Raw genomic sequence first — 24466 nt, forward strand, 5'->3', positions numbered from 1 at the left:
AAATCTAGAGAATTGCTCTTCTCCCTTTTGTTTTTCTTATTTCTGTACTACGTGAGTTAACTCACGCTGAAAAATGCACCTACGTGAGTTAACTCATGTTGAAAATACATCTACGTGAGTTAACTCACGTTTGATATTTTTATGGGAATGAGCAATTCTAAATGGGAGAAGAGCAATTCTCTTAAATCAAATGAGAAACTCATCTAGTCCATTAGTCTTAAGTCCAACGGGAAGAAAAAAAAAATAGAAAAGAGAAAAAAATGTAGAGAGTCGGAGACAAACCCACACCGCTCTATTTTCATTCATACGTAGATCAACGTAAACGCTCAAACTTTGCAACACCCCAGGAACCACGTAGCTTTTAATTTTCTATCACATCTAAAGGTGCATAGGAGCAAGATACCACTCATGTTGAGAACACAAATAGATTTATATATTTTCCACTATATTTAAATGCACTTCAATTCAAAACCAATAAACAAAACCTTGACATTTAATTTGTATCTTAACGATAAGGAGGAAATAAATATTTTAAGGGAAATGTTAACGAGTGCTCCTCAGGCACTCTTTAAGCACTTTAATTAGCAAGTTTTTTTTTTATGAAAAGTTGTGTATTGAATGCATTGAAAATTGTAATAGTTGTCTTTTTAAAAGAATAATTGCTAAATTTGGTATGTTTAAAGAGTGTCCTGGTGGCACTCGTTAACAAGACCCGTATTTTAAAGTTAAAAATGTTTTGCACAATTATTTTGAGATAACCGTTTTTTAATTGACGTGGTAGGGTGTTAATACATTCCCTATACAAAATCGTCTCGAATTTGAAATATGGTTAGGGCTATTTTTTCTTGTTTTAGTGTCTTTCCAATATCTTCCCAATTTGAATAAACTTTGATGGCAACTTTATTGTTTTTGACCAACCCTAAAATTCTAGGTCGTGTTTTCTCCATGAAGATGTGTATAAGAAGGTGCATCAAGGCGTAACCCTCATAAACCTAACCAAGTTTGCAAGTTACAAAAGTCCCTATATGCTTTGAATTGCAAGCAAGTCGCAAATGGTATGAAAATCATACGATTTTTCTCATACCTCTAGGCTACAAACAAACATCCTCATATCATACATTGTTTCATTTATCCTATGAGATATCTTCACAACCTTATGTAGATAATGTTATATTGGTTGGAAACTCCATTTATGAGATTCCTAGAATGAAATCTATCTTGTATTTTACTTTTGTGATAAAAAAGATTTAAGCAAGCTAAAGTATTTTTTTGGCCTGAAAGTGGCATATTCCAATCATAGAATTTATATTTGCCAGAAAAATACCTGTTTGGATCCTCTAAATTCTTAATGATTCGGATCCACTTCTGTCCATTATCATGCTACTTGTAGAATACTTAATCTCAAAAATAGCCTATAGGAAAATGACTATTCTTCCACAAGTTTTACTCTCTTCAACTTTTGGGTTTCACTGATGCAGATTGGGCTGATGGTGTTAACACTCGAAGACCCATTACTGGTTTATGTTTCTTTCTTGGCTCCTTAACACAGTCTCAATATCATCTTGTAAAGCTCAATATCAAGCCTCTTAGCTGCTGCATGTGAACTACTATATCTCATTTACTTACTTGATAATTTTAAAGTGCATTGTTCCTGAATTCTTGGTTTTTATTATAATAATTGATGCTCCTTACATAGTACTGCTAACCAAGTATTTCATGAAAATACCAAGCACCTTGAGATAGATTTTCATTTTGTTCGCAATAAAGTGCGAGAATGAATCCTTAGATTGCTCTCAATTTCAACCAATGAACAAGCTGCTGATTTTTTCACCAAATCTCTTGATCCCAAACTATTCCTTACGAAAAAGAAGTTACTTGATTTGCAAGTATTACCTCTGGTCCTTTTTATAAGAGACATATTGGTCAACAAGATTTTATGTATCTGGTTCAAAATACATAACAGATACACCAATTTTTCTTGACCCATTTTATCTTATAAAAAGGAACGGAGGTGGTAACTTTCAATGGAAGCTAACTGATTCTGCCACATCAGCAATTGTCAGGTACAAACTGTTAGAAGTTGCTAGGATTCAGTTGTGAGGTATTGATCCAATTAAGAATAATGTACACTTTGTAATGAAAGAACTTAACTACTCTATAAATAAGAACCTTCCATTGACCAAATCAAATCTTTACATTTCACTCTGATTTGAGAGTTCAATACATTTCATATGATAAAAGTTTTTGAAAAAAGTATGTCTGATATTCTCAAACTTGGAGACTGACATGTTTTGGAAATATTTTTTGGATATGAAAAAAGTCAAGGCAATGTCTTTTTTATGAGTGTCTATGGATCCCTTGGAATGCATCTATTGGACTACCCTAGTCCAATGGGGATTATTGGTGTTTTTTTTTATTGATACTTCCCTGTGTTTGATTGGACTACCCTAGTCCAAGTGCTCAAGACTTAACTACTATATTATATTTTGCTACTTAAAAAAAAATATAATTGAGTACCTCTTGTTCATTTTTTTATTAAAGTTTTATTTTTATTGATATAAAGCAAAAACAAAAATAAAAATTTAGAACTTATATTTCACCGAAAAACAAAGCTTCCAGGTTTTTATTGTCGTCACTGTTTTTCTTGCTAACAAGACGCTAAATTGATTTTAGTGTCTAATTTTTTATTTATAACGACACTCTCTAACTGGTGCTAAAACGCGCCAGTTTCTTATATCGATAGAAGTCCTTGACGGGAGGTAAATATATTCATAGCACAAACATTAAATAAGGACATGTAATGTAGTTAGAATTTGAACGTTGTATTTAGGAACGATAAATATTTGGTATAACATAGATATTTTTCTTTTCTTTTCTACTTTACTATTTTTTCTTTATGTAATTGGGAACAATAAATAGATACTTTGTGATTATCCGTATACATATTTGTACATAGAAATGCAACTACATATATAGATATTAGATGGATACATAAATGTATGTTGCCAAATATCATATGGTTGGATCATGAGTTAGTTATTTTATATTGTGGTCCTATTGACAACATCAATATCACGGGTTGGCAAGAGCAAATAACCGAAAATGGCATGTGGGGTAATGTCACATGTAATTGGCACTGTCAACTTCAAAGCTTGACCCTTTGAATGGACCCTCACAAAAAACCGCAAAAAGTTTCTCTCATTAGTTAAATTACTAAGATCAAATCCAAATATTGCTGCCTCCAAATTTGAAAATTTGAAAATCATTCATACACATATATTCATAATTTGAACTAATCAAGATGTAGTCCATTTTATTTATAGCTATAGAAGCTCATCATCATATCATCATAATCATAATCATAATCTCACTACAAATTAAGTGTCACATAAAATTAAACTAATTAATCAAGGACTAACAAAGGTATAATATAGTAAGCCCTTTTGCCTTGGTCTACAAACCAAATTAAACCCTACACAGATAAGAGAATAACAATAAAGTGAGACAAGGACATGCACACGACAAACAAATGCAAGAGTAGTAGTAGTTATAAATATATATATAACTAGACACTATTACATAAGTAAGCTCCTAATAATAGCTGCTTGAGCACTGTTGGAATCTGTAGAAGCCAAAAGTTGTGACAATCGGTCACTTAAATCATCAACCTCTCTATGCAAGTTTTTTATGTAGTTGCAAGTCTCTTGCAATACCTTAGTAGCTGAAACCTATAAGACCATAAAAAAAAATACAAATTAATAAATTTTATTAGAGTCAAAGTTTAATTAATTCTTTTTTTAGTTTTATACACCACCCACTTGCATGTTGCAACTAGCTACAAGCTAGTAATTAATGCATGATTAGTAAATGAGTACAATACAATACAATACAATACACAAGTTGTGGCAAAGAATTGAGGAAGAGTCATAATAAACATTGTTTATCTACCAAAACTAACAATGTCCACACAATATGTGCATTGTATCATTCTTATATTGTGCATGTGAATGATGACTTGGGAATTTGTGAGAGTGTGTATGAAGGAAAAGTTTTATAAGTAAAATATAATTTTATTTTTTATAAATTAAGTATCATCTGCGTACAATTGCAGACAGTTTAAAGAACGAAGACAACGATATTTAGAAAAATAAATACCTTGTTGGAGCGGCTAGCGCGAAGTTCGGGGATAAGTTGTTGTAACTTGGAAATGAGATCAGTGATTTGAGCATCAGTGATCTCAGAGGAACCACCGGATTGTCTGGAACGAGATCTTCTGCTAGACATTGTTATAATTAAGGAGGTAGTGGTAATGTGTATAGTAACTATATGTCAGAAATATTAATTTGTGATACAAGAAAATAAATAAAGAGAAAGAGAGGAAATGAAGTTGGTTGGTTGTCAGAGAAGGAAGAAGAAAGTGAAGAGAAGTTATGTGAAATGAGTATGGAGTAAGGGAATAGTATTTATTAAGAGAGAAATAAATAAAAGTGGTTATGTGTTTTTTGTAATGTTGCTAAGGTATGATAATAAAATTAAATTTGGAGAAGAGAGTGAAGAGGAGTGGGTTGAATTGTTGAATTGAAGAGGACAAGTGCATGGGAGAAAGAAGTGGGCTATGGGTGTTATTAATAGAGAGAATTGAAATGGGAGAGGGGAGAGAGGGAGAGAGGGAGAGATTAGGCCATACTGTCCTTTCTGAATGTGTCCCCTAACTGGGGTTAGTGTTCAAGTGGCTTAAGAAAATTGTGCTTGTTTATCGGCCTACGATGTGGGACCTCTTTGTGTCAGTCACACCACGCAACCCCATGTTATCTTACTACTACTTCCCCTTCTCATTATTTAATTTTAATCATTCATTATTCATATTCATTTATACTTCCTCCGGTCCAAAGTGACCGATACTCTTTTATTATATGTCTCAATGTTATTGATATAATATATTTTGATCATATTTTTTTAACATGTGAAAATTGATTGTCATTAAAGAAAAATCTTTTTAGCATAATACGTGTCGGAAAAATCACAACGAGATACAATCAATCAATAACAGTTATGTAACAACGTAAAACATGAAAAGCAAAGCTTCTAAGAGATGATATATAACTAGTATTGGCGAGGATGAAGCCTCCAAACATGGTACTCCCTCCGTCTCATATTACTTGACCTAGTTGACTCTGTCACGTATGCCAATGCACAATTTTAAACTTAAATTTCTTTAATAATCTAGTAGAAAAAATTACGAAAATTTGATATTTTGAAAATATTAATCGAGACGAATCTAACAACATCTTATATGCTATATTTTGTTTTTTTATATTAGTAGAAAAATAGAGTCAAAGCATGTTAAATGAATAGTGCAAATATTTTAAATAAGTCAAGTAATATGGGACGGAGGGAGTATTTAAGATCAAAAGTAATGGATTTTGATTTCAACCACCAATAAATCTGAAGTTTAATCTTCTTGGTTAAAGTTTGTATATTTTTATCCTTGCGCTGCAAAATATGGCAATTGTGTTTCCTAATTGTCCATACCATTCAAAACCAAACAATATTCAAAGAAAGACAATCTCTTTTCGAAAAACCACCTAAAACAACAAATTGCATTCAATGGTCAAAAAATAAGTTGTGTCCCACGAATTCAACACCTAACAAATTTGCAACCAAAGACCATAGTCTGCCAAAATCATTGCATCTGATGTATGAATGATTCATATCTTCAGTCATACTGGATCCTCCTATACATCAACATTACTACTCGCAGAATATTGTTTGGATGAATGTAACAACCAAATCCACTTATTCTCCTCAGCATCTTGCAAAACAATAGAAGTTACTAGCTCACAAATCCCCCCACATGTGCTTCCTCCCATGCAAAGAGACGCCTACGCCACCTCCATGCCTCGGCATCCTCACCCCACCTAAAAAATGCATATTAGCCACCGTCGCCATTTTATTCTCTGCTAAAACATACAATTTGTTAAACCTATCACATAACCGACTCCCTTCCATCCACGGGTTCCTCCAAACCAATGTTTAAAACCCACCTCCCACTACACGCCCTTATATTATCAATCAACCAACTCCCCACCCCCACACTAGTTCCCACTCTCATCCTATTACTATTCTACCACCACACATATCCACTTCCTTCACTATGTCAAATGCACCACCCTCCCACCGTACCAAGCAATTAAAACCCGAAATTTGCTGTTGACACATACCATATGGCTGGGACACACATGTAAATGACCTTTTTGCCCCCTCGGCAGTTAACTGCCGAGTAATTTGAAATCCGGCTGCAGTTAACTGCCGAGGAATTCCTCGGTAGTTAACTGCCGAGGATTATGTTTCTTCAGATGAAACAGGAAACCTGCTCCCCCTACACACTATTTTCTCATCACCTTCATACCACTCCAATCCACCCCAAAATTCTAAATTTTTTTTCATCAAATCTTGCTCCAAAATGATTCAAGCATCAAGCATAGGATGATTCAACACACTTTTGACGTAAAAAAACAGGTATTGTGCATTTTATTCGGTTTATTTTTTGGATATGTCAGGGTAGTTTTACAACTTCAGCTACGTAACACTGTCATGGGGAATATCGGCAGTTTACTGCCGAGGAAATCCTCGGTACCTTACTACCGAGGAAAACCTCGGTAGTTAACTACCGAGGAACTCTTGGGAAAAATTTTCAGGACGAAAAAATGGCAGCTACTGCCATTTTTTCAATTTTTTTTTTTTGTTTTTTTTTGTTTTGGTTCATTATGACATTGATGTTTATGCATTAGTAAGTTGTTAATTTATATTTTTGTGTTGTTTAATTATAGTAATGACCGAGAACGCGGAAGATGTTTCGGGAGAGACAAAACGTAATTTTGTCCAAATTTCCGGAGATGTCAAACCGCCTAAGGTTGAAGTCAAACCAAACATTGATGGAGCTTCCGTCCATGTTGAAGCTTCTAAATATGTTAGCCCCGGTGTCGTCCCACTTCAAGCCCACGAAGTTGACACGGCTAGGTTTTTTTCTGACGACATTAAGTTTCAAGATAGAGAAGAATTGCTTGGGTGGGTACGTTGTCAAGCAAACAAGGCGGGATTTACAATTGTTACACAAAGATCAAGCTTGATCCATCCAATATTGCGCCTAGTGTGTGAAAGGAGTGGAGCTCACAAAGTGCCTAAAAAAAAACCGAAGCATGCGACAACGGGCTCAAGAAAATGCGGGTGCTTGTTCATGATTAGTGGATATCAAAGTACGCAAACAAAGGAATGGGGATTGAACATTCTTAATGGAGTTCACAACCATGCGATGGAGCCGGCTTTAGAAGGACACATTCTTGCCGGTAGATTAAAGGAGGATGACAAGAAGATTGTACATGACTTGACCAAGAGCAAGGTGCTTCCAAGAAATATTTTGATACACTTGAAGAACAAAAGACCACATTGCATGACAAATGTGAAGCAAGTGTACAATGAACGTCAAAAAATATGGAAGGCAAATAGAGGTGACAAGAAGCCGTTGCAATATCTAATCTCGAAGTTGGAGGAGCACAACTATACTTATTACTCAAGAACACATGGTGAAAGTAATACAATCGAAGATATCTTTTGGGCTCATCCAACATCCGTTAAGTTGTTTAACAATTTTCCAACGGTTTTGGTTATGGACTCCACCTACAAAACCAACTTGTATAAGATGCCAATGTTTGAGGTAGTTGGGGTAACTTCGACCGATTTGACATATTCGGTTGGGTTTGGATTCTTGATGCATGAGAAAGAGGAAAACTTTGTTTGGGTTTTAAAAATGTTGCGTAAACTTCTTACTTCAAAGATGAATATGCCTAAGGTGATTGTTACCGACAGAGATGGGTCTTTGATGAAAGCGGTTGGAATTGTTTTCCCGAAAAGTTATGGTATGAATTGTTACTTTCATGTGCAAGCAAATGTTAAACAAAGGTGCGTCTTAGATTGTAAATATCCTATGGGAAAAAAGGATGGGAAAGAGGTGAGTAATCGCGATGTTGTCAAGAAGATCATGAGGGCATGGAAAGATATGGTTGAATCGTCCACTCAAGAGTTATATGCAAATGCATTAGTGGAGTTCCAAGATGCTTGTAGTGATTTCCCACCTTTCCTAGCCTATGCCATGACCACCTTGAATGAAGTGAAGGAGAAAATAGTGAGGGTATGGACAGACCGTGTGTTGCATCTTGGTTGTAGATCCACCAATAGGGTAGAATCGGCTCATGCTTTGGTGAAGAAATATTTAGACAATAGTGTGGGTGATTTGGGTACTTGTTGGGAGAAAATACATAACATGTTGTTGCTTCAACACACTGCGATACAAACAGCCTTTGGTCAAAGCGTTACCGTGTTGGAACATAGATTCAAAGATGTCACTTTGTACTCCGGCTTAGGTGGTCATGTGTCTAGATATGCTTTGGACAACATTGCTATGAAAGAGTCACGTTGTAGGGAAACGTTGTGCATGAACAAAGAAATTTGTGGTTGTGTTCAAAGGACATCTTATGGCTTACCATGTGCATGCGAAATTGCAACTAAACTCCTTGAAGAAAAGCCAATTTTATTGGATGAGATACACCACCATTGGCAAAGGTTACGCATGGGAGAAGAAAGTAATGAACTTGGTTTTTCGGTGGATGATGAGTTGAAGGGTATTGTAGAACGTCTCAAGAAACTCCCTTTCCAAATGAAGCTTGAAGTCAAGGAGGCTTTGCGGCAATTGGCATTTCCTGAAACCACCATGATGTTTCCACCACCACAAAAAGCAACAACCAAGGGAGCCAAGAAAAAAGTGGACATTGCGAGGTCTAAAGGAAGAATTACATCCACTAGCCGGATCCCTTCTTCTTGGGAGGTTGTTGATTCCCAAAATCCGGATAGTCAACCGTCACCATCACCAACAACATCATCATATAAAAGGAAAAAAGGTGCTCGTCTTGGTAAAGCACCAATTTCCCCACTTCCACCACCTTCTCGGTATCCAAAGCCTAAGGCTATCCCGGTTATGAGGCCTATTGATTATATGCCACGCTTCATGCTTCCATTTATTGAAAAAGTGGTGGATGTTATTGGCGATGGACATTGTGGATTCCGGGCTATAGCCGAGTTCATGGGCTTAACCGAACAAAATCATCTCATGATTCGTACACATCTTATTCAAGAATTGAAAGATCATAGAGATGATTATGTTGAAGTATTTGCGGGTGAGGATCGTTATAACTACATTTTAAATGGCTTACATCCTCCCGCAAATACAAAAAGTTGTGCACATCTTGTTGATAAGTGGTTGACTTTTCCGGACATGGGGCACATTGTTGCCAATTATTACAAAAGGTGTGTGGTTGTGTTGACAAATCTTGAAGTTGGTAACTCAGAATCTTTTTTCCCACTAAGAGGGCCACCACCGCCGGGCAAGCAAAAAACTCCCATCATGTGCCTTGGGGTAATTCCTAATCACTTTGTGCTTATTTACTTGAGGAATGGTTGTCCACTACCTCCATCATCTACGGAGTGGCACAATCACAAGAAACAAGATGCGGTGACTTGGGAAGATGAGTATTTGGATCAACATGAGTTGTTCCGAAAGCTCATGGCTATTGAAAGTGGAAACAAACCGCCAAAACCACAAAAGGAATCAAACAAAGCGGCGCCTATTTTGTTGGACACTCCCGAAAAACCAAAGCAACAATTTGAAGTTATTGCGGAAGATGAGGAAGATTTTATGTCACTTGATCTTCTCCAATCACTTGGCAATTAACAAGGGATTTTTTTGTCGGTGTTAGTCCTTTTTTTTTGGTAGAAATTACACCGACGTATATTTTGGGGTCAAAATTGTAATGCCAATTTTTTGTGGCCAATATATAAGTAACATTATGTAATTTATATTGATATATATGATAACATGACTTTTATTGACTTGAAACTAGTGCAATACTTATTTATAGCTTATTAATGTTTGCACATTTGATTTATTCGTTATTACATTCCATTTAATTTTGTTCTAATCTATGATTATTTTGTTAAAGCTTTTGTCAAGTGAAACATGTCAGAGGTTGCAAGAATTGAAGGGCGTGTTAGGTATTGCGCGTTTAAAAAGACGGTTAAGGTTATGATAACACCGACGGACTCTATTGATGATTTGAAGACACAACTTAACACTTATTTTGAGCATCTTGGTGAAAATCAATATACACGTCACTTGTCTGCTCTAATGCCAATGATAGACCTAGGAGAAGATAGAGATGAATTCACATGGAAAACGGCAAGCTATATGCCTTGGCTTATTAAAGACGATAGCGACGTCGGATTTATGTTTAGGAATATGGTGGAAAATAATGTATTATATATATATGTTCGTTCCATATGCAATTGTAATGAATGTAAGTAGGGATTTAATTTAATGATGTGTAATGATGTGTAATGACTTGTAATGTGTTGTTTGATTATGGACACTATGTTCCGTTTTGATGAATTTCAAACTTTTGTGTGGTTTGAACCAAATGTCGGTTTGATTTAATTATGGACATATGTAAAAGATATTGTATTTTTCTTGTTTATGACCGAGTTTCATTGTTGTATAATTTGAATTGCATATGGAAATGCTCTGGTAAAATTACAGGTAAAAACTGGCCGAAAAATGGCTTGGAAATGCTTAGCATTAATGCAGAACCTGCTGTCTGCATAAATGCTTTCCTCGGTAGTTAACTACCGAGGAATTCCTCGGCAGTTAACTGCAGCCGGATTTCAAATTCCTCGGCAGTTAACTGCCGAGGGGGCAAAAGCGTATTTTGCATGTGTGTCCCAGCCTTCTCTAATGTGTGAACAGCAATTTTCTTAAAACCCAATACCATAAACTCTTTCAATCTCCTAACCGCAAAACCGCCTTTCCCTTTTTTTGAATAAATGATACCCTATTTTATCCATGAATTTTGTTATTTACTAATATATAAAGATAAATGATAGAATATACGATATTATTCAATTTGTCTTAATGAATATTTTTAAAATAACAAAATTTTATAATTTTTGCTAATAAGTAATTAAAGATATGTGTAAAAATTGTGTATTGACTTATGTGAAACAATCAACTAGCTCAAATAGGAGTATTTCTTTTCCCGTTTTTATTCAAATAAATTAAAAAACATAGAGATTAATGTTTATGGTTTGATCATTTTCTCAAATTAGTCTTTTAAACTTTATTTTTTTTTTTTGAATTAATATAAACCATTGTATTATATTTTATAATTGTACGACTACAAAATTTTATTTTACGTTATTCAACTACTCATTCATTACGCCTCACCTTAAAGATGAACAAACCAATGTTTTGATATTATGAGTTTAAATCATTGTTCTTTGGATCTACATTTTTTGGTTTGAGAATATAATTTAAAGAAGAAATGAAGTGAGAAATGAAGGGACAAATCTGACATATTTACATGAATTATCTAAATATTAAAACATCACAAGTGTTTTTTTTTATAAACCTAACTTTGTTAAAAATTAGACTAACATGACAAATAGAATCTAACATAATGACTAATTCAAAAAAAAAAAAAAATCAAACATAAAGAACCGCATAGACGCAATTTTCCTTAAATAAAAAAAAGGGGAATTAGTCACTTTAGTCCCTGAATGGGGAACGATTCGTCAATTTAGTCCCTGAATGCAGATAATATGCAAAACAGTCCCTGCATGGTCAATTTCAGGGACTAAAGTGACTAACGAAGTCTACATTCAGGGACTAAATTGACTAACAGAGTCTGCATTCAAGGACTAAATTGACTAACAAAGTCTACATTCAGGGACTATTTTGCAATTTATCTGCATTCAGGGACTAAATTGACGAATCGTTCCCCATTCAGGGACTAAAGTGACTAATTCCCCTAAAAAAAATTAACTAGCTACTCCTTAGGGACGGATCTATGTTGTTGGATGTGTGGGCATGTGCTTAAAAAAAATTTAGAAACCTTTTTTTAGTAGTAATGTACCAATAGTTGACATTTTGACTACATAGTCTACACTTCTCACAAATCATTTCTCTCTTGACCCACACATATCATCATATATCTCAAATTCTTTTTTGATAATATAAATATTGTCAAGAATCGGATGCGAAATCGAATGAGAGATGATCAATTAAATGGTTGTTCAGTTTTTTTTTTTTTGAGGGATGGTTGTTCAGTTATTTACATAGAGAAAAATATTTTTATTGATATTATGAGAATATTGTAGAGGAGAATTATTAATACTACAAATTTTTATATATGGTGCCCTCACTATTCAAAAATCCTGGATCCATCTACAAATAAAAATGTTCTTAAATAGTTTTTTTTCTTCAATAAGCAACTTTTCGTCCTTGTAAATATATCAAATTTTCGTTTTAGTCTCTTTAAAAATTTATTCAACTTTTAGTCCCAAAAAAAATCATCATCACTTTTGGTTCCTATTTTTAAGTCAACTCATATTTATCCTTCATAATTTTGAATGAAAATTTACAGCAATGTTTATAACATTATAAGAATCTCTCCCAAAAAGAATTAGAATTTTTTAACAAAACATGAATTAAAAATGAATTTTAAGCGCCAAAAACATAATAAAGTTCAAATTTAATTCATATTTATGTTAAAAAATTCTAATTTTGTTTTAGAGAATTATTTATAATGTTATAAACATTGCAGAAAATTTCCATTCTAAAATATGAAAGTTACACATGAGTTGACATAAAAGTAGGAAGGAAAAGTGGTGATTGAAAACTTTTGAGGGAGTAAAACTCAAAGAAAAATTTTAAGAAGACCAAAATGAAAAGTTGATATATTTATAGAGCAAAAACATATTTAAACCTTATTATTTTATAGAATTCATAAAAAATTTGTAGATTTCTATTCTTGTTTGACCATTTTATGGAATTACTTGATATCAAAGATCTGAATAATCACAATTGTTTATTTGTAGAAAAAGGGGTGTCAGACAACTTTGGTCAGTCCTATAGAAGGAGCCGGTTCCAAGTTATAGGTTGTATCTGCATGAGTAGTTTACGATAGAGAAATGATATTTGTACAACCATTTTTTAATAATTTTTTGACAGCTTTCTCTTTCATACTCATATTATCTTCTTATCCTCTCTTTTCCTTTTTCTTTCTCTCTCTATTGTTTTTGACCAATCAAATGAGAGAAAACCAAAGTTGTCATTAAAGTTGTACCAAAGAGTTGTACATATATCACTACTCTTTACGATAATAGTGTGAGATTAACTCGAAACATTTTTTTTGTTGATAAAACTCTCTTTAACATTATTATAACCAATAACTATTTATTTGAACTAGCATATGGTAATACAAGCTAAGTGTTGCAACTTGTGATCCCAGAGCACAAGTGGTTCATTGTGATTTTACCTCTAGTGCAGAAATCTTTGTTGGTGATATATTCTATTGCAAATATTAATGCATATACCTGTCATTATTCCTAGGCTATTCCCAATATAGATACTAATACAAATATCAATGTTGGTAACATAAATGAAGCAGTCCCAAATGGTGAAAATATACTTAATGATATTGTTGATAATGCAAATGCTAGTCAAGATATTCTAATTATTTCAGTCGCCAGTGTTGAAATGGAAAACACACATAATATATATTCAAATTCTTGAGAAGCTTTGGTGTTATATGGTGGAGGAAGATAAGTCTAAAGAGTTTGCTGATATGATGATGCAGAAATTAAAGACAGTTCTACTTTGGAGATGCTCCTTTCACCCCTTTTATATAAATAGAAAAAATAAATTACTCCCTCCGTTTCAAAATACATGTCCAAGTCAATCACTTCACATATGTCAATGCACAATTGACCATTAATATCTTTAATTATCTAAAGTAAAAAATTATAAAAATTTAATATTTTGAAAATATTTGTCGAGACAAATCAAACAACATCTTACTCCCTCCGGTCCTACATATAAGAGAAGATTCTTTTTTCAAGTTCATTGAATAAATGATGTATTTAGTTCATATTATAGTCTAGATGCATAAATTATTCAATGAACCTAAAAAAAGATTATTCTCTTATATTTAGGACCGGAGGGAGTACATGCTAATATTTGTATTTATACATTAGTTAAAAAGTATGGTCAAAGTAAGTCAAGTGAATAGTGCATATTGCAAAAATTGGACATGTATTTTGAAACGGATGGAGTAAAGTTCAGCTAACTAGGCGAACAATAGGTTATTTTTTTTTATTTTTTTTTTGAAAGAGGAGAACAATATGTTATAACACCCACTTTAGGAAGGCTGGTCCTTAATTTTTAAATAGGCTTTTGGTATTCCTCTTATTTTTTTGCTGTTTTAATAAATTGAGGGAGCCTCAACAAATGATTTTTTTGAAGTTAGGGGTACCATTTGGAGATATATTTCATCTAGTTTAATGCTTAAGAGCTCCTAGCTTGTTAAAAAAACCTGTATGATACGAATTAAAAAAAAAAGCCAATATGATGTTCCTTTGATCTTGTAAAAAATAAAAATGACGTTCCTTTGATGAATGGTTTCTAGCTAAAATTACAATAGAAAAACCCAAGATGGTTTCTTAAAAAAAAAAAAATTTCCAAGATAGTTAAGAGGTAAATTGAAAAAGTTAATCTTTATTATTTATTATGTATTTTTTTAGATAGACGAGATGACAAAGTCATCATAAACTCACACAAATAAAGTGGATGTACCGGGGTTCGAACCCCGGTCATGACGTCCGACCTAACAATTTCGGCCTTTTTGGCAAATGATGTAGGCTAAAGAGGTAAATCCCTGTCGCCAAGCTGACTGATAGGAGGGATCATACCAAATAACATCAAATTGAAAGACTAAAATTAAAGATATAATTTTTGTTAATATTTTTGTAAGGTGAGAAATCAAAAGTCATTACGAAGAGAAAGTAACACAAATAAATATCATGGACGAGTCAAAAGCTAGTAGCTCTATCACAATATAACATGCTTTTTTCATCTGGTAAAACCCTACACTCCTTGATATTTTTGACTATCATGGGACGAAACAAACTTTCTTGGATATATATCATGAATTGATCTAACTAATGTAGTGTCTAATTGGATCAGTCCCTTGAAATGATATTGAGCCAATATAGAGAATATGGTTCTTAGATCATTGGCGTTTTGATGTTTCATTTTGTTAAATCGGACAATTCCATTTGGGTCAATCAATGGGTGGCGAAACTCAACACATAGCAACTTTATGATATCACTATTGTTGAGAAGACCATTTCACTTGGATCTTCAAATCAGAAAGTGTAACATCATCATTGATCCTAAACAAATTCGAGTTGCCACTGGTATAATGAATTGCAGCTAGATTAGAACTAATTTCTAATGGATAAGGTTTGTGAATGATAATGAATCAAACAAACCAATTTATACAAGTTTTAGTGCACCGTCGAACTTTGAATTTGTTGATGCATTCTAGGTTAAAAAAATTGTTGGTGAGTACTATAAACCATACACAACTATTATACATGAGACATCTATTATATAATTAACATTAATTTAAAAAAAATTATAATTTGTAATTTCGATATAACAAAACCGATTCAAAATTAAATTGATTTATGTAAGATCAGATTGGATCTGACTTTTTAAATCTAGATCAGATTGTATTATCTTTAGATCTGATTATTTTATTTTTTTTATCTCAAAAGTGATATAAACTTTGCCACAAACCCCCCTAATAATTACTAGAGTAATTTTGGATTAAAGAAAGGGAAAAAAATTCTTAGAGTATTCCTTTATATAAATGAATCAATAATAACAATTATTAAATTGGCGACATAATCTTCTGACAACCAATTACAAAGTTTCAAAAAGATTTAATGGTGATAATGAGAGAACTTACACTAAAGCCATTCAAATCTAATATATTCACACTACAAGAACATGTTCATATTCTTTTGTACAAAAGAATATATTCATATTGATACTTTCATTCTCAGACTCTGTCAGAGAGTTCGAAATATCATATCTCCTAATAAACTACTATAAAATCTTTATTAATATGTGTTGTCTTTTTCTATATATATATATATATATATATATATATGGGGTTTGCTAGGATACACCCACTAGTTTTTATTAAGGTGTGTTTTAGCAAAGATATAACTAAAAAGTTGTTAAATACACCTTAAGGTGAATGTTGCTAAAACACACCTTCTAAAAAATAAGTGGGTGTATGTTAGCAACTCCTATAGGCATTTGCTAGGATACACCCACTTATTTTTTAGAAGGTGTGTTTTAGCAAGTTATAACTAAAAAGTAGTTAAATACACCTTAAGGTGTAGCTTGCTAAAACACTCCCACATAAAAAATAGTGGGTGTGTTCTAGCAAATCCCTATATATATATATATATATATATATATATATATATATATATATATATATATATATATATATTTGGTTCAATGTCCTTTTTCCTTTTTATATCATGTTATAGATATGAAGTTTCCATCATAATCAATGGTGACTAAACTTTGTCGAAGACTATATAGGACATATATAATAGATACTTCTCTTTCAATAAAATTTTCTACATACATAAGAGTTAATGATCGAACACCTAACCATTTGTTTAACCGATCAAAGTCCCTTACTACTTGGACTAATTTATTATTGGTGTCCAATTCAATCTCTTACAAAAATAAAACCTAAATTAATCTTTGACATTTTTATACCGTGGATAAATCAGTCATTACTTTGTTATAATAGAAGAACTAATTTAACCCGTATATAATCATCAATGACTAATTTAAGTTTATCTTTTGTCAGGAAGAACTGTTACAAGATTATAAATGATCAAAGAGATTTATGCTGTCCATATATAGTTTATACTGTCCATCTATAATCTTTTTTGAGATTCAAATATTTAATCAATTAATTGATGGATGATAACTTAACAAAGACAAAGTTTGCAAAAACTATATAGTCTTAAGCTCTTAGATTATCCTAGAACAACAACAACATGTTACTTTATATAACCCTTGAGCCTGCTGCAAAACCATCACTTGGAAGTTGGGAGCATCAAACAAGTGGCTATGTTACCGGTTTTGGTTGTCTCTCTAGCAATCCATTCAACAGTGATTTGTTGTTTTGGTTTTTGTCTTCACTTGAAATTCTCAAAAGCTTCAAAACATGTTCCAAATTTTTTGAGATGGAATTGTTGACCAGTCTCCATCTATACATGTATCCATAATTCACGTAAATAAATTGGGTTGCAAATTATGGATCTTTGATCCATGCCGGATTATGTATAGTTCCCCTATATTTCCCTATGAAAGTGCAAAACTTTAAGAGGAAATATTGCATTTTCACATGTATTTAGACACATTACTTGATCTCACCTTCAAAAATACATATCAATTAACTATTTTATAAATAAACATTATTTCTTTTGTCATTTTTTTTTTATCTTTTCTCAAATATGAGGGTGTGTTTAAATAGACCGTCCAAATATTTATGACCAATTTCCAAACTTTTAGTTATATTATATATAGCATTCACATGTCACGTGTATATAGCATTCACATGTCACACGTGTCATCTTATAATGTATGTCTTTGCGGGCTTCAAAATCGATTCCCCCCTGCTACTAACATTAGCACGTACTTTGTTGTTGATGTATATGGTATGCTTGGGCAAACGACAAAATAGATTACCAATGCATTGAAATCAAAAACTATATAATATATTTTTTAAAACAAATCAAAACTCTTCGTGTGTGTGTATATATATATATATATATATATATAAAAGATTATAAACTTAATTGCACTTTTGACCTTTTAAATATTACGATTGTGTAACCAACTTCTTGTTGTTTTGAGTATTTTGCACACGTATGTTCTCCTTTTGATTTGGTAGTATCTTTCTCATTTTCTTCAAAATTTATGCACATATGACATTATTTATTGACATGACATCCAAATCTCATACCCAACCAGGGGCGGATCTAGACATGATGATTTGGTGTGGCAAAAATTTATAATACGATATATATATTGGTAATGAGAAAATTAAACAGAAAAAACACTACAGCCAAATGGCTAAGGTAAGATTGTTTCAATTCTAAGTCTCATGTTCTTCGAGTCCCATCCATCGAGTCCCATCCACCACTTTTTTGATGATTTTCTTGTTAAAATATGGTTTTCTTCTTAAAAAAAGTTAAAAACGGAGGCAGAGGGAATTGAACCGCAGACATGACAATGGTTAAAAGGCATCCTACCACTGCGCCGCACCTTAATTTGTGAAAATGTTGTCAAATTATGTTATATATTACCTTGTTGGGCAATAATCTGGTGTGGCAACTGCCACACCATGTTTCAAGCTAGATCCGCCCATGTACCCAACATGACTTTTCTATAAAACTAGAAACCAAAATCGTCAAAAATGTCCAAACCATGATTAACAATTTTGTTCTTTCATATGTACAAAAATTGCTCTCTCTCTCACACACACACAAATTCAACCTTCTTATATTAATGAGTTGCATTTAGCACTACAAAAGATTTATAATGAGTGACATACGGAGACTCGGCAATTGAACCGTCCAACTATTTTGAGTGTTAAAAGTTATGGTTTGGTAGAGATGGACAAAGTAAAAGGGTTGAACTTATGAATTAACCAGTTGTGCTAAGATTAAGCTTCATTTATTAGTTCTCTAATGTATTTCCTTGATCGATTATATACTTCTGTATTTCCTTGATCGATTATATTCTCTAATATATGATGTCTTGCCTCGACGATTAGCTAATAGAATGGAATTCCGTAACAATCATAACAAGCAATGTGAGAGCTCTTCTGCATTTATCATTTCAATCAACACAAATAATTTCTACCTTGATTGAATATGATAAATCATCTTCCATTGTTTGCATAAAAATCATAGTTAAAAGACCTATCATACACCACCATAAAGACAATACTTCATTTGATTTAAACCATGCCAAGAATTTCTACGTGGCGAAAATGAGGTTGAAAATTTAGGTTGCGACTTCCATATTGAAAGGAAATTCTTCAATCACTGACATAATTTCATATCACACCCTTCATCAATATACACACAATATACCGCTAGAAATAATTCCCCTTTTCCCTTGTCAGTTAATTTTTTTGTGAGGACACACTTTTCAGTTTTCAGAAGATGTCATCATTTCCCTTAACAAGGGAGACATTACTAGTATTTCTCTCATCGAGAAACTCTTGTGTGAACCAGGAACAAACCTCATTTCTTGGTCACAATTAAAGAGAGAAGAGAGAAGAGAGAGAAGAGAGAAGAGAGAGAAGAGAGAAGAGAGAGAAAATGGAAACAGTAAAAAAAGAAAGAAAAAACTCTATGTGTGACCAAACCTCATATCTTGGTCCTGGTTCACACAAGAATTTCTCTCATCTTAGAGCCTTTTCTGATGTGAAAGGTCATACAACATCGTAACCACAAAGCTTTGATACTCGTTGGAAAACACCCGCATAGAAAAAAAATAAAGGAACACATCAAGAACAAAAGTATGTAACATGGAAACTCTAAAATAGGAGAAAAAAACTAAGGTCATTATGTAATTTTTTTTTTACAACACATGGATATTTCTCTCGAATCGCAATATCCCCTAGTACACCCATATTCTAGAAAGCAAATATCTAACTACATCTCACAACACTCTAAGACAATAATATAATAGAAAATAAGAAAATTAAATTCAAAACTAAGTGTTATTTATTGATGCATCTTGCAACAAAGATTTAGAGTTCATACATAGTTTTGACCCCTCCCTTCCTTTACAATACTAGATAGTGCTAGACTTCTTCAACATTTACCATTTCAATCAACACTAACACAAGGTCAAAACAATCCTCAAAATCAAAGAACAAGATCGAGGTACTTATAGAATATCCACCAACAAATTATTGACTGACATCGAAAGTTGAACTCACGTTCTTACATGATATGAGTGAAATTCTTACCGACTAAACAAACTGAATTTCAGACTAGTATTAGGGCATCATGGTTTTAATATTTAATGATGTTGTAAGTGATGACCTAACATGAATCTCTTGAAACTGGTGACTGACAATAGTATCGGATATTTTAGATGTTGCATTTGGATTTTTCATGGCGTGTTTCTTGGCATACAGATTATATACTATATAAACCGCCAACATTTTTAGCCATATGGAGGATTACGAAATCCAAAATTTCTTTCCCATATGCATCTTTATCTTCGAATTAAATTGCAAATCCATTTCATCAGAGATTTGTTATCATCTTCAATTTATAAATCCATCTCATCAGAGATATGTTATCGTCTTCAATTTATTTTATATATATCGGATATGACTCTCTTTTTAAAATAATTAATGCAATTTAGATAGTAATATAATTAACACTATTATCTCGTAAGTTTAGCTCAGTTGGTGGTAGGGATATTACATATTATATGTATGGGCCGAAGTTCGAACATCTGTTACCACATTTCTCCACATTTAAATGTGTGAGCTCTAGCTACTAGGTTACTTGACCAAAAAATAATACTCTCTCCGTTTCAAAATGAGTGTCGTTTAAGCCAAAAAAATTGTTTCAAAATGAATGTCACTTTCAGTTTCCAAGGCAATAATACATTTTTCTTTTCAATTGTACCCTTCAATTAATATTATATACACTACTTCCAAAGTGTTATTTTTTTCCTTAATGAAAAACAAATCAATAGTTGATTAGGATAATTTGGTAAAATAACCTCTTTTTTTTTAATTAATGCATTTCTTAATATGTGTGTAAAATCTTTAAACGACATTCATTTTGAATGGAAGGGGTAATATAATTAAGAGTATTTGAATTTAAAATATAATTAGTATTATGGCTTCAACTAATATGTACATACAATTCAAAAAAGTTTGTACTAGTATGTACTTCTGAGTCCAAAGCTAGACCTCCATTATTTAGTGAAATGAGTTTTGTCACAATAAAATGAGAATGTATGTTGCACTTTACAAAAATACATTAAACACATTTATTCCAAAAAAAAAAAAAATATTTAACACATAAATAACTGAGCAAGGTGTTGAATAATTCTCACTAAAATTTTACATTTTGAGATCAAATTAATGTATAATCATAAACTCTTTCACAAAATCGAGAGTTTACCAATTTTATCATAATTTACTTGAACTCGTAAGAATTTACAAAAAAAAAAAGTTTACATGTGAGTTAACTGGAGATTTTAATCAATATTAATTCTATAAATCTTTAGAAGTACAATATGGTTGAGTCTATAATTCCTTAACTAGGCTAGTACTAAAGCTAGAAGTATATACCTAAAAAATTGTCACAAAATCCAAACAATATAGAGGAACTAATTAATTTATTGATTTTCAATTGGGGGGCTGCAAGGAGTGTGCCAACCCTATATACTATTCTCCACTTCAAATTGAACTCACTTCCATTAGGTTTGACCAAATCTATGGGTTATTAAATAAAGCAACAATGAAAGATACCGAATTTTGCTCATGCTTCATCACATGCATGTCACAAGTATTGTACACATTAAACTGAATATATGCATGGGGCCTAATTGAAGCTCAGTTTATAGACTTAAAACAAAAGGGACACACCCTTACACTTAGCTTATTTTTTATTGAATGTGATTTCAAGCAATGTCTCAGCTAAAAATCATAAATTCAGCACGTATGATTGCCTCTTGCCATATATGAATATATAACTCTGGTGGTCTAGCATGGTTTCCAGTCCTACGTACCCAAGCTATTTTTTGTTAAATTCCTACACCCTATAAATTTATGATATTTATTAATTAATTGCATGAACTACTTTGTTTTATACATTGTAGTATGATCATTTCTATTTATTTTTTTTGGAAAATTCGATCATGTTTTTATTTTCTCTAATATCTCTTTTAACTCTTATAATGTGCACACTATTGACCAGAGGTGTTCGGTGGTGCAAACTCCTCCCAACATAGCATTGCTCATTCGTCAAGAACTGGGTCATCTTCCTCGATGAAGTTGTTATGTGGTTGTGGGAAACTTATTGTTAGGTGTGTTTCAAAAACTTACGCTAACATGGGAAGACCATTTTTCACATGTTCACTTATGACGTATGTTTAGGTCTCTTTAATCTTTCTTTGTATACCTCAGTGAGTTGTAATTTTTTTTGTGTGGTGATGACGGAGCATTATATGATATTTTAAGCTATGTACTTAGTTATTTTCATTTCATTTAAAGATAAATAAGAGGTCATTTAGAAAAGTTGTCCATGTTTTCAAAAACATTTTGTATTGTTTTCATCTGAGTCGTTGTAATTCATTTTGTATGGCTCCATAGGTGTTTTGAGCTTTTTTAGTGAGAAATCATGTAAATCGGCAAATCAAGATATCAAATGAAGGATCAAGGGATATGAAGAATGAAGATCAATGATTCTTAGAAAGTTTTTGAAGAAAATACAAGTCGGAGAAAGTTCATGTCAAATTCCAAGACATTTTAAGACGGAAGAACGCTAAAAAAGATGACATAAAACTGAAAATTTATCCCCTTGAGGTTGTCCAAAGCGCCTAGGCGCATGAGACCCTGTTTGTACAGTAAAATTGCACTTTTAGCTTCTTTTCCAAGCTAGATCGAAGGAAAAAGCCCAGTTATTATCTCTTAACCTCTAAGGTATGATGTACTGTAAATAGAGACTCTTGCACTTTATTCTTCATAAAGCTAACAGTACAAGGCAAGGGTCAACATCAAAGCTTAAAGGCGGAGTGTTTTCTCCTCCTCTTGTTCCCTTTAGGGTATATTTTCATATTGTTTTGTAATGATGTTGGTTACCATGTGTAACTAAACCTTCCTTGATTAGGGTTCCACGATGAACATTTACTTATTTGTTGGATTCAATTAATAAAGTTTTATATTCAATTTATGATCCAATTGCCTGATTTAATTTGTATATGTTCCACACTCAATGCTTTTCAACTAGAGGTTGACTTGATATATAGGATAAGGTATAAGACTGATTATCATGTCGATGCCCGAACCAAAACAATAGTAAATTTCTTATTTTCTAAATTAATCTCTTTTAATTGATTATAAGTATGATTTTTAAGGCTATGATTCATCTTTCGGGGAACGTCACAAGTATAGCCTTTGTCGTGACACAAATACTCGAACTTTCCACCGTTACATCACAGAGTTATGTCCTACTCTCTTTTTTCAACACATGTCATAACTAATAGTAAACCGAGTTAATTCCAACAAAGAAGGTAGAGGGGAATCAAGACCCTAATCGCCGTTAAACATCTGAATAAAAAACCTAATCTCGCATTGCGCAATACAGTTAAAAACTTGCTAACACATTAAATCTCTTATGGTGCTTTTACTCAAATAAATTATGTTAATTGCTAAGTTGAACGAAAATCCTTATGAAGACGATAATTTATAACTTTATTACTTTATTATGCGACAAGATTCTTACTCATATTTACACTTAAACATTGTTAAATATTATTATCACTCTCATTATTTTTACACTTGCTAATTTATTTTCTTGAGAGTTATTTTATACTATTCAGTTGAGTTGTATCATTTGTGCTTCAATTTGTTTATATTTACACATTTGATGTAACTTTTTAATTCTTGTATTTCTTACTTGCATTAGGTGTGATCCCATGGTTTCAAGAGAGGTGATATCTCTTAGTTTTAGAAGCTCGTCTTCAAATTTTAATTTTGTTTGGAGAGTGTTCACTATCTTATAAAGGTTACTAGCTTATCCTGTTTAAAAACTTGCTTATTTAAAATCTAATGGTGCTTTCCTTGGGGACTAGACGTATGTCTTGTTATTTTGAACCGAACTAGGATAAATCTATGTGCCTTTTCTCTCATCCTTTAATCTGTTTTATTTTATTGGTTGTTTATTTTACACCACCATCCATATTTTTCCTCTTTATTATAAACAATTATAAGCACTTTATTTCTTTTGGTGAATTTTTTTTAAGTGCTTATTTATAAACAATTATAAGCACTTTTTTTTTGGTAATTTTTTTTAGGTGCTTATTTATATTGTTTTTAAAGAGGAAAATCACAAAACAACAATAATTAAAATCCTGGACAACAACTCTATGCACGGACGTGCACCCCTGTAGCACGACTGTGCATCCTCCCAGTGACAGGAAAATCACAGTTTTGTTGCGATTTCACCTTGAGGGACCTTACCTGATTTTGTTTTCGACCTAATACTTGTCAATTTTGTCTCCAATCATCATCCTATGAATACCCTACCATTCAAACACTAATTATCCATTAACCTACTGGATTACCTACTCTTTTTAAGGCCAAATTTTTAATTTAAAAATCCTACACTAATTCTCTTCAATTTTAATCTTTCAACAACATCATTATTACCTTCATTC

General features: G+C 32.5%; 1 protein-coding gene and 1 long non-coding RNA gene across 2 annotated transcripts; one reads left to right on the forward strand and one right to left on the reverse strand.

Moving 5' to 3' along the window:
- Window positions 1–3286: 3286 nt before the first annotated feature.
- Window positions 3287–4677, reverse strand: KDR (basic helix-loop-helix (bHLH) DNA-binding superfamily protein). Its single transcript, XM_085714842.1, has 2 exons — window positions 4156–4677; window positions 3287–3728 (listed from the first exon to the last, which is right to left on the reverse strand). Exons 1-2 carry the CDS (start codon window positions 4282–4284, stop codon window positions 3576–3578), a joined length of 282 nt encoding a protein of 93 aa, XP_085570968.1. The 5' UTR covers window positions 4285–4677; the 3' UTR covers window positions 3287–3575.
- A 1613-nt stretch (window positions 4678–6290) lies between these two features.
- Window positions 6291–10527, forward strand: LOC146921409 (uncharacterized). Its single transcript, XR_015012139.1, has 2 exons — window positions 6291–6519; window positions 10053–10527. It is a non-coding gene; the product is annotated as an uncharacterized LOC146921409 (long non-coding RNA).
- The last annotated feature ends 13939 nt before the right edge of the window (window positions 10528–24466 follow it).

Source organism: Medicago sativa, chromosome 5 (genome assembly GCF_051527215.1).
Source record: "Medicago sativa cultivar Bolivia chromosome 5, Bolivia_mono, whole genome shotgun sequence".
NCBI lineage: Eukaryota > Viridiplantae > Streptophyta > Magnoliopsida > Fabales > Fabaceae > Medicago > Medicago sativa.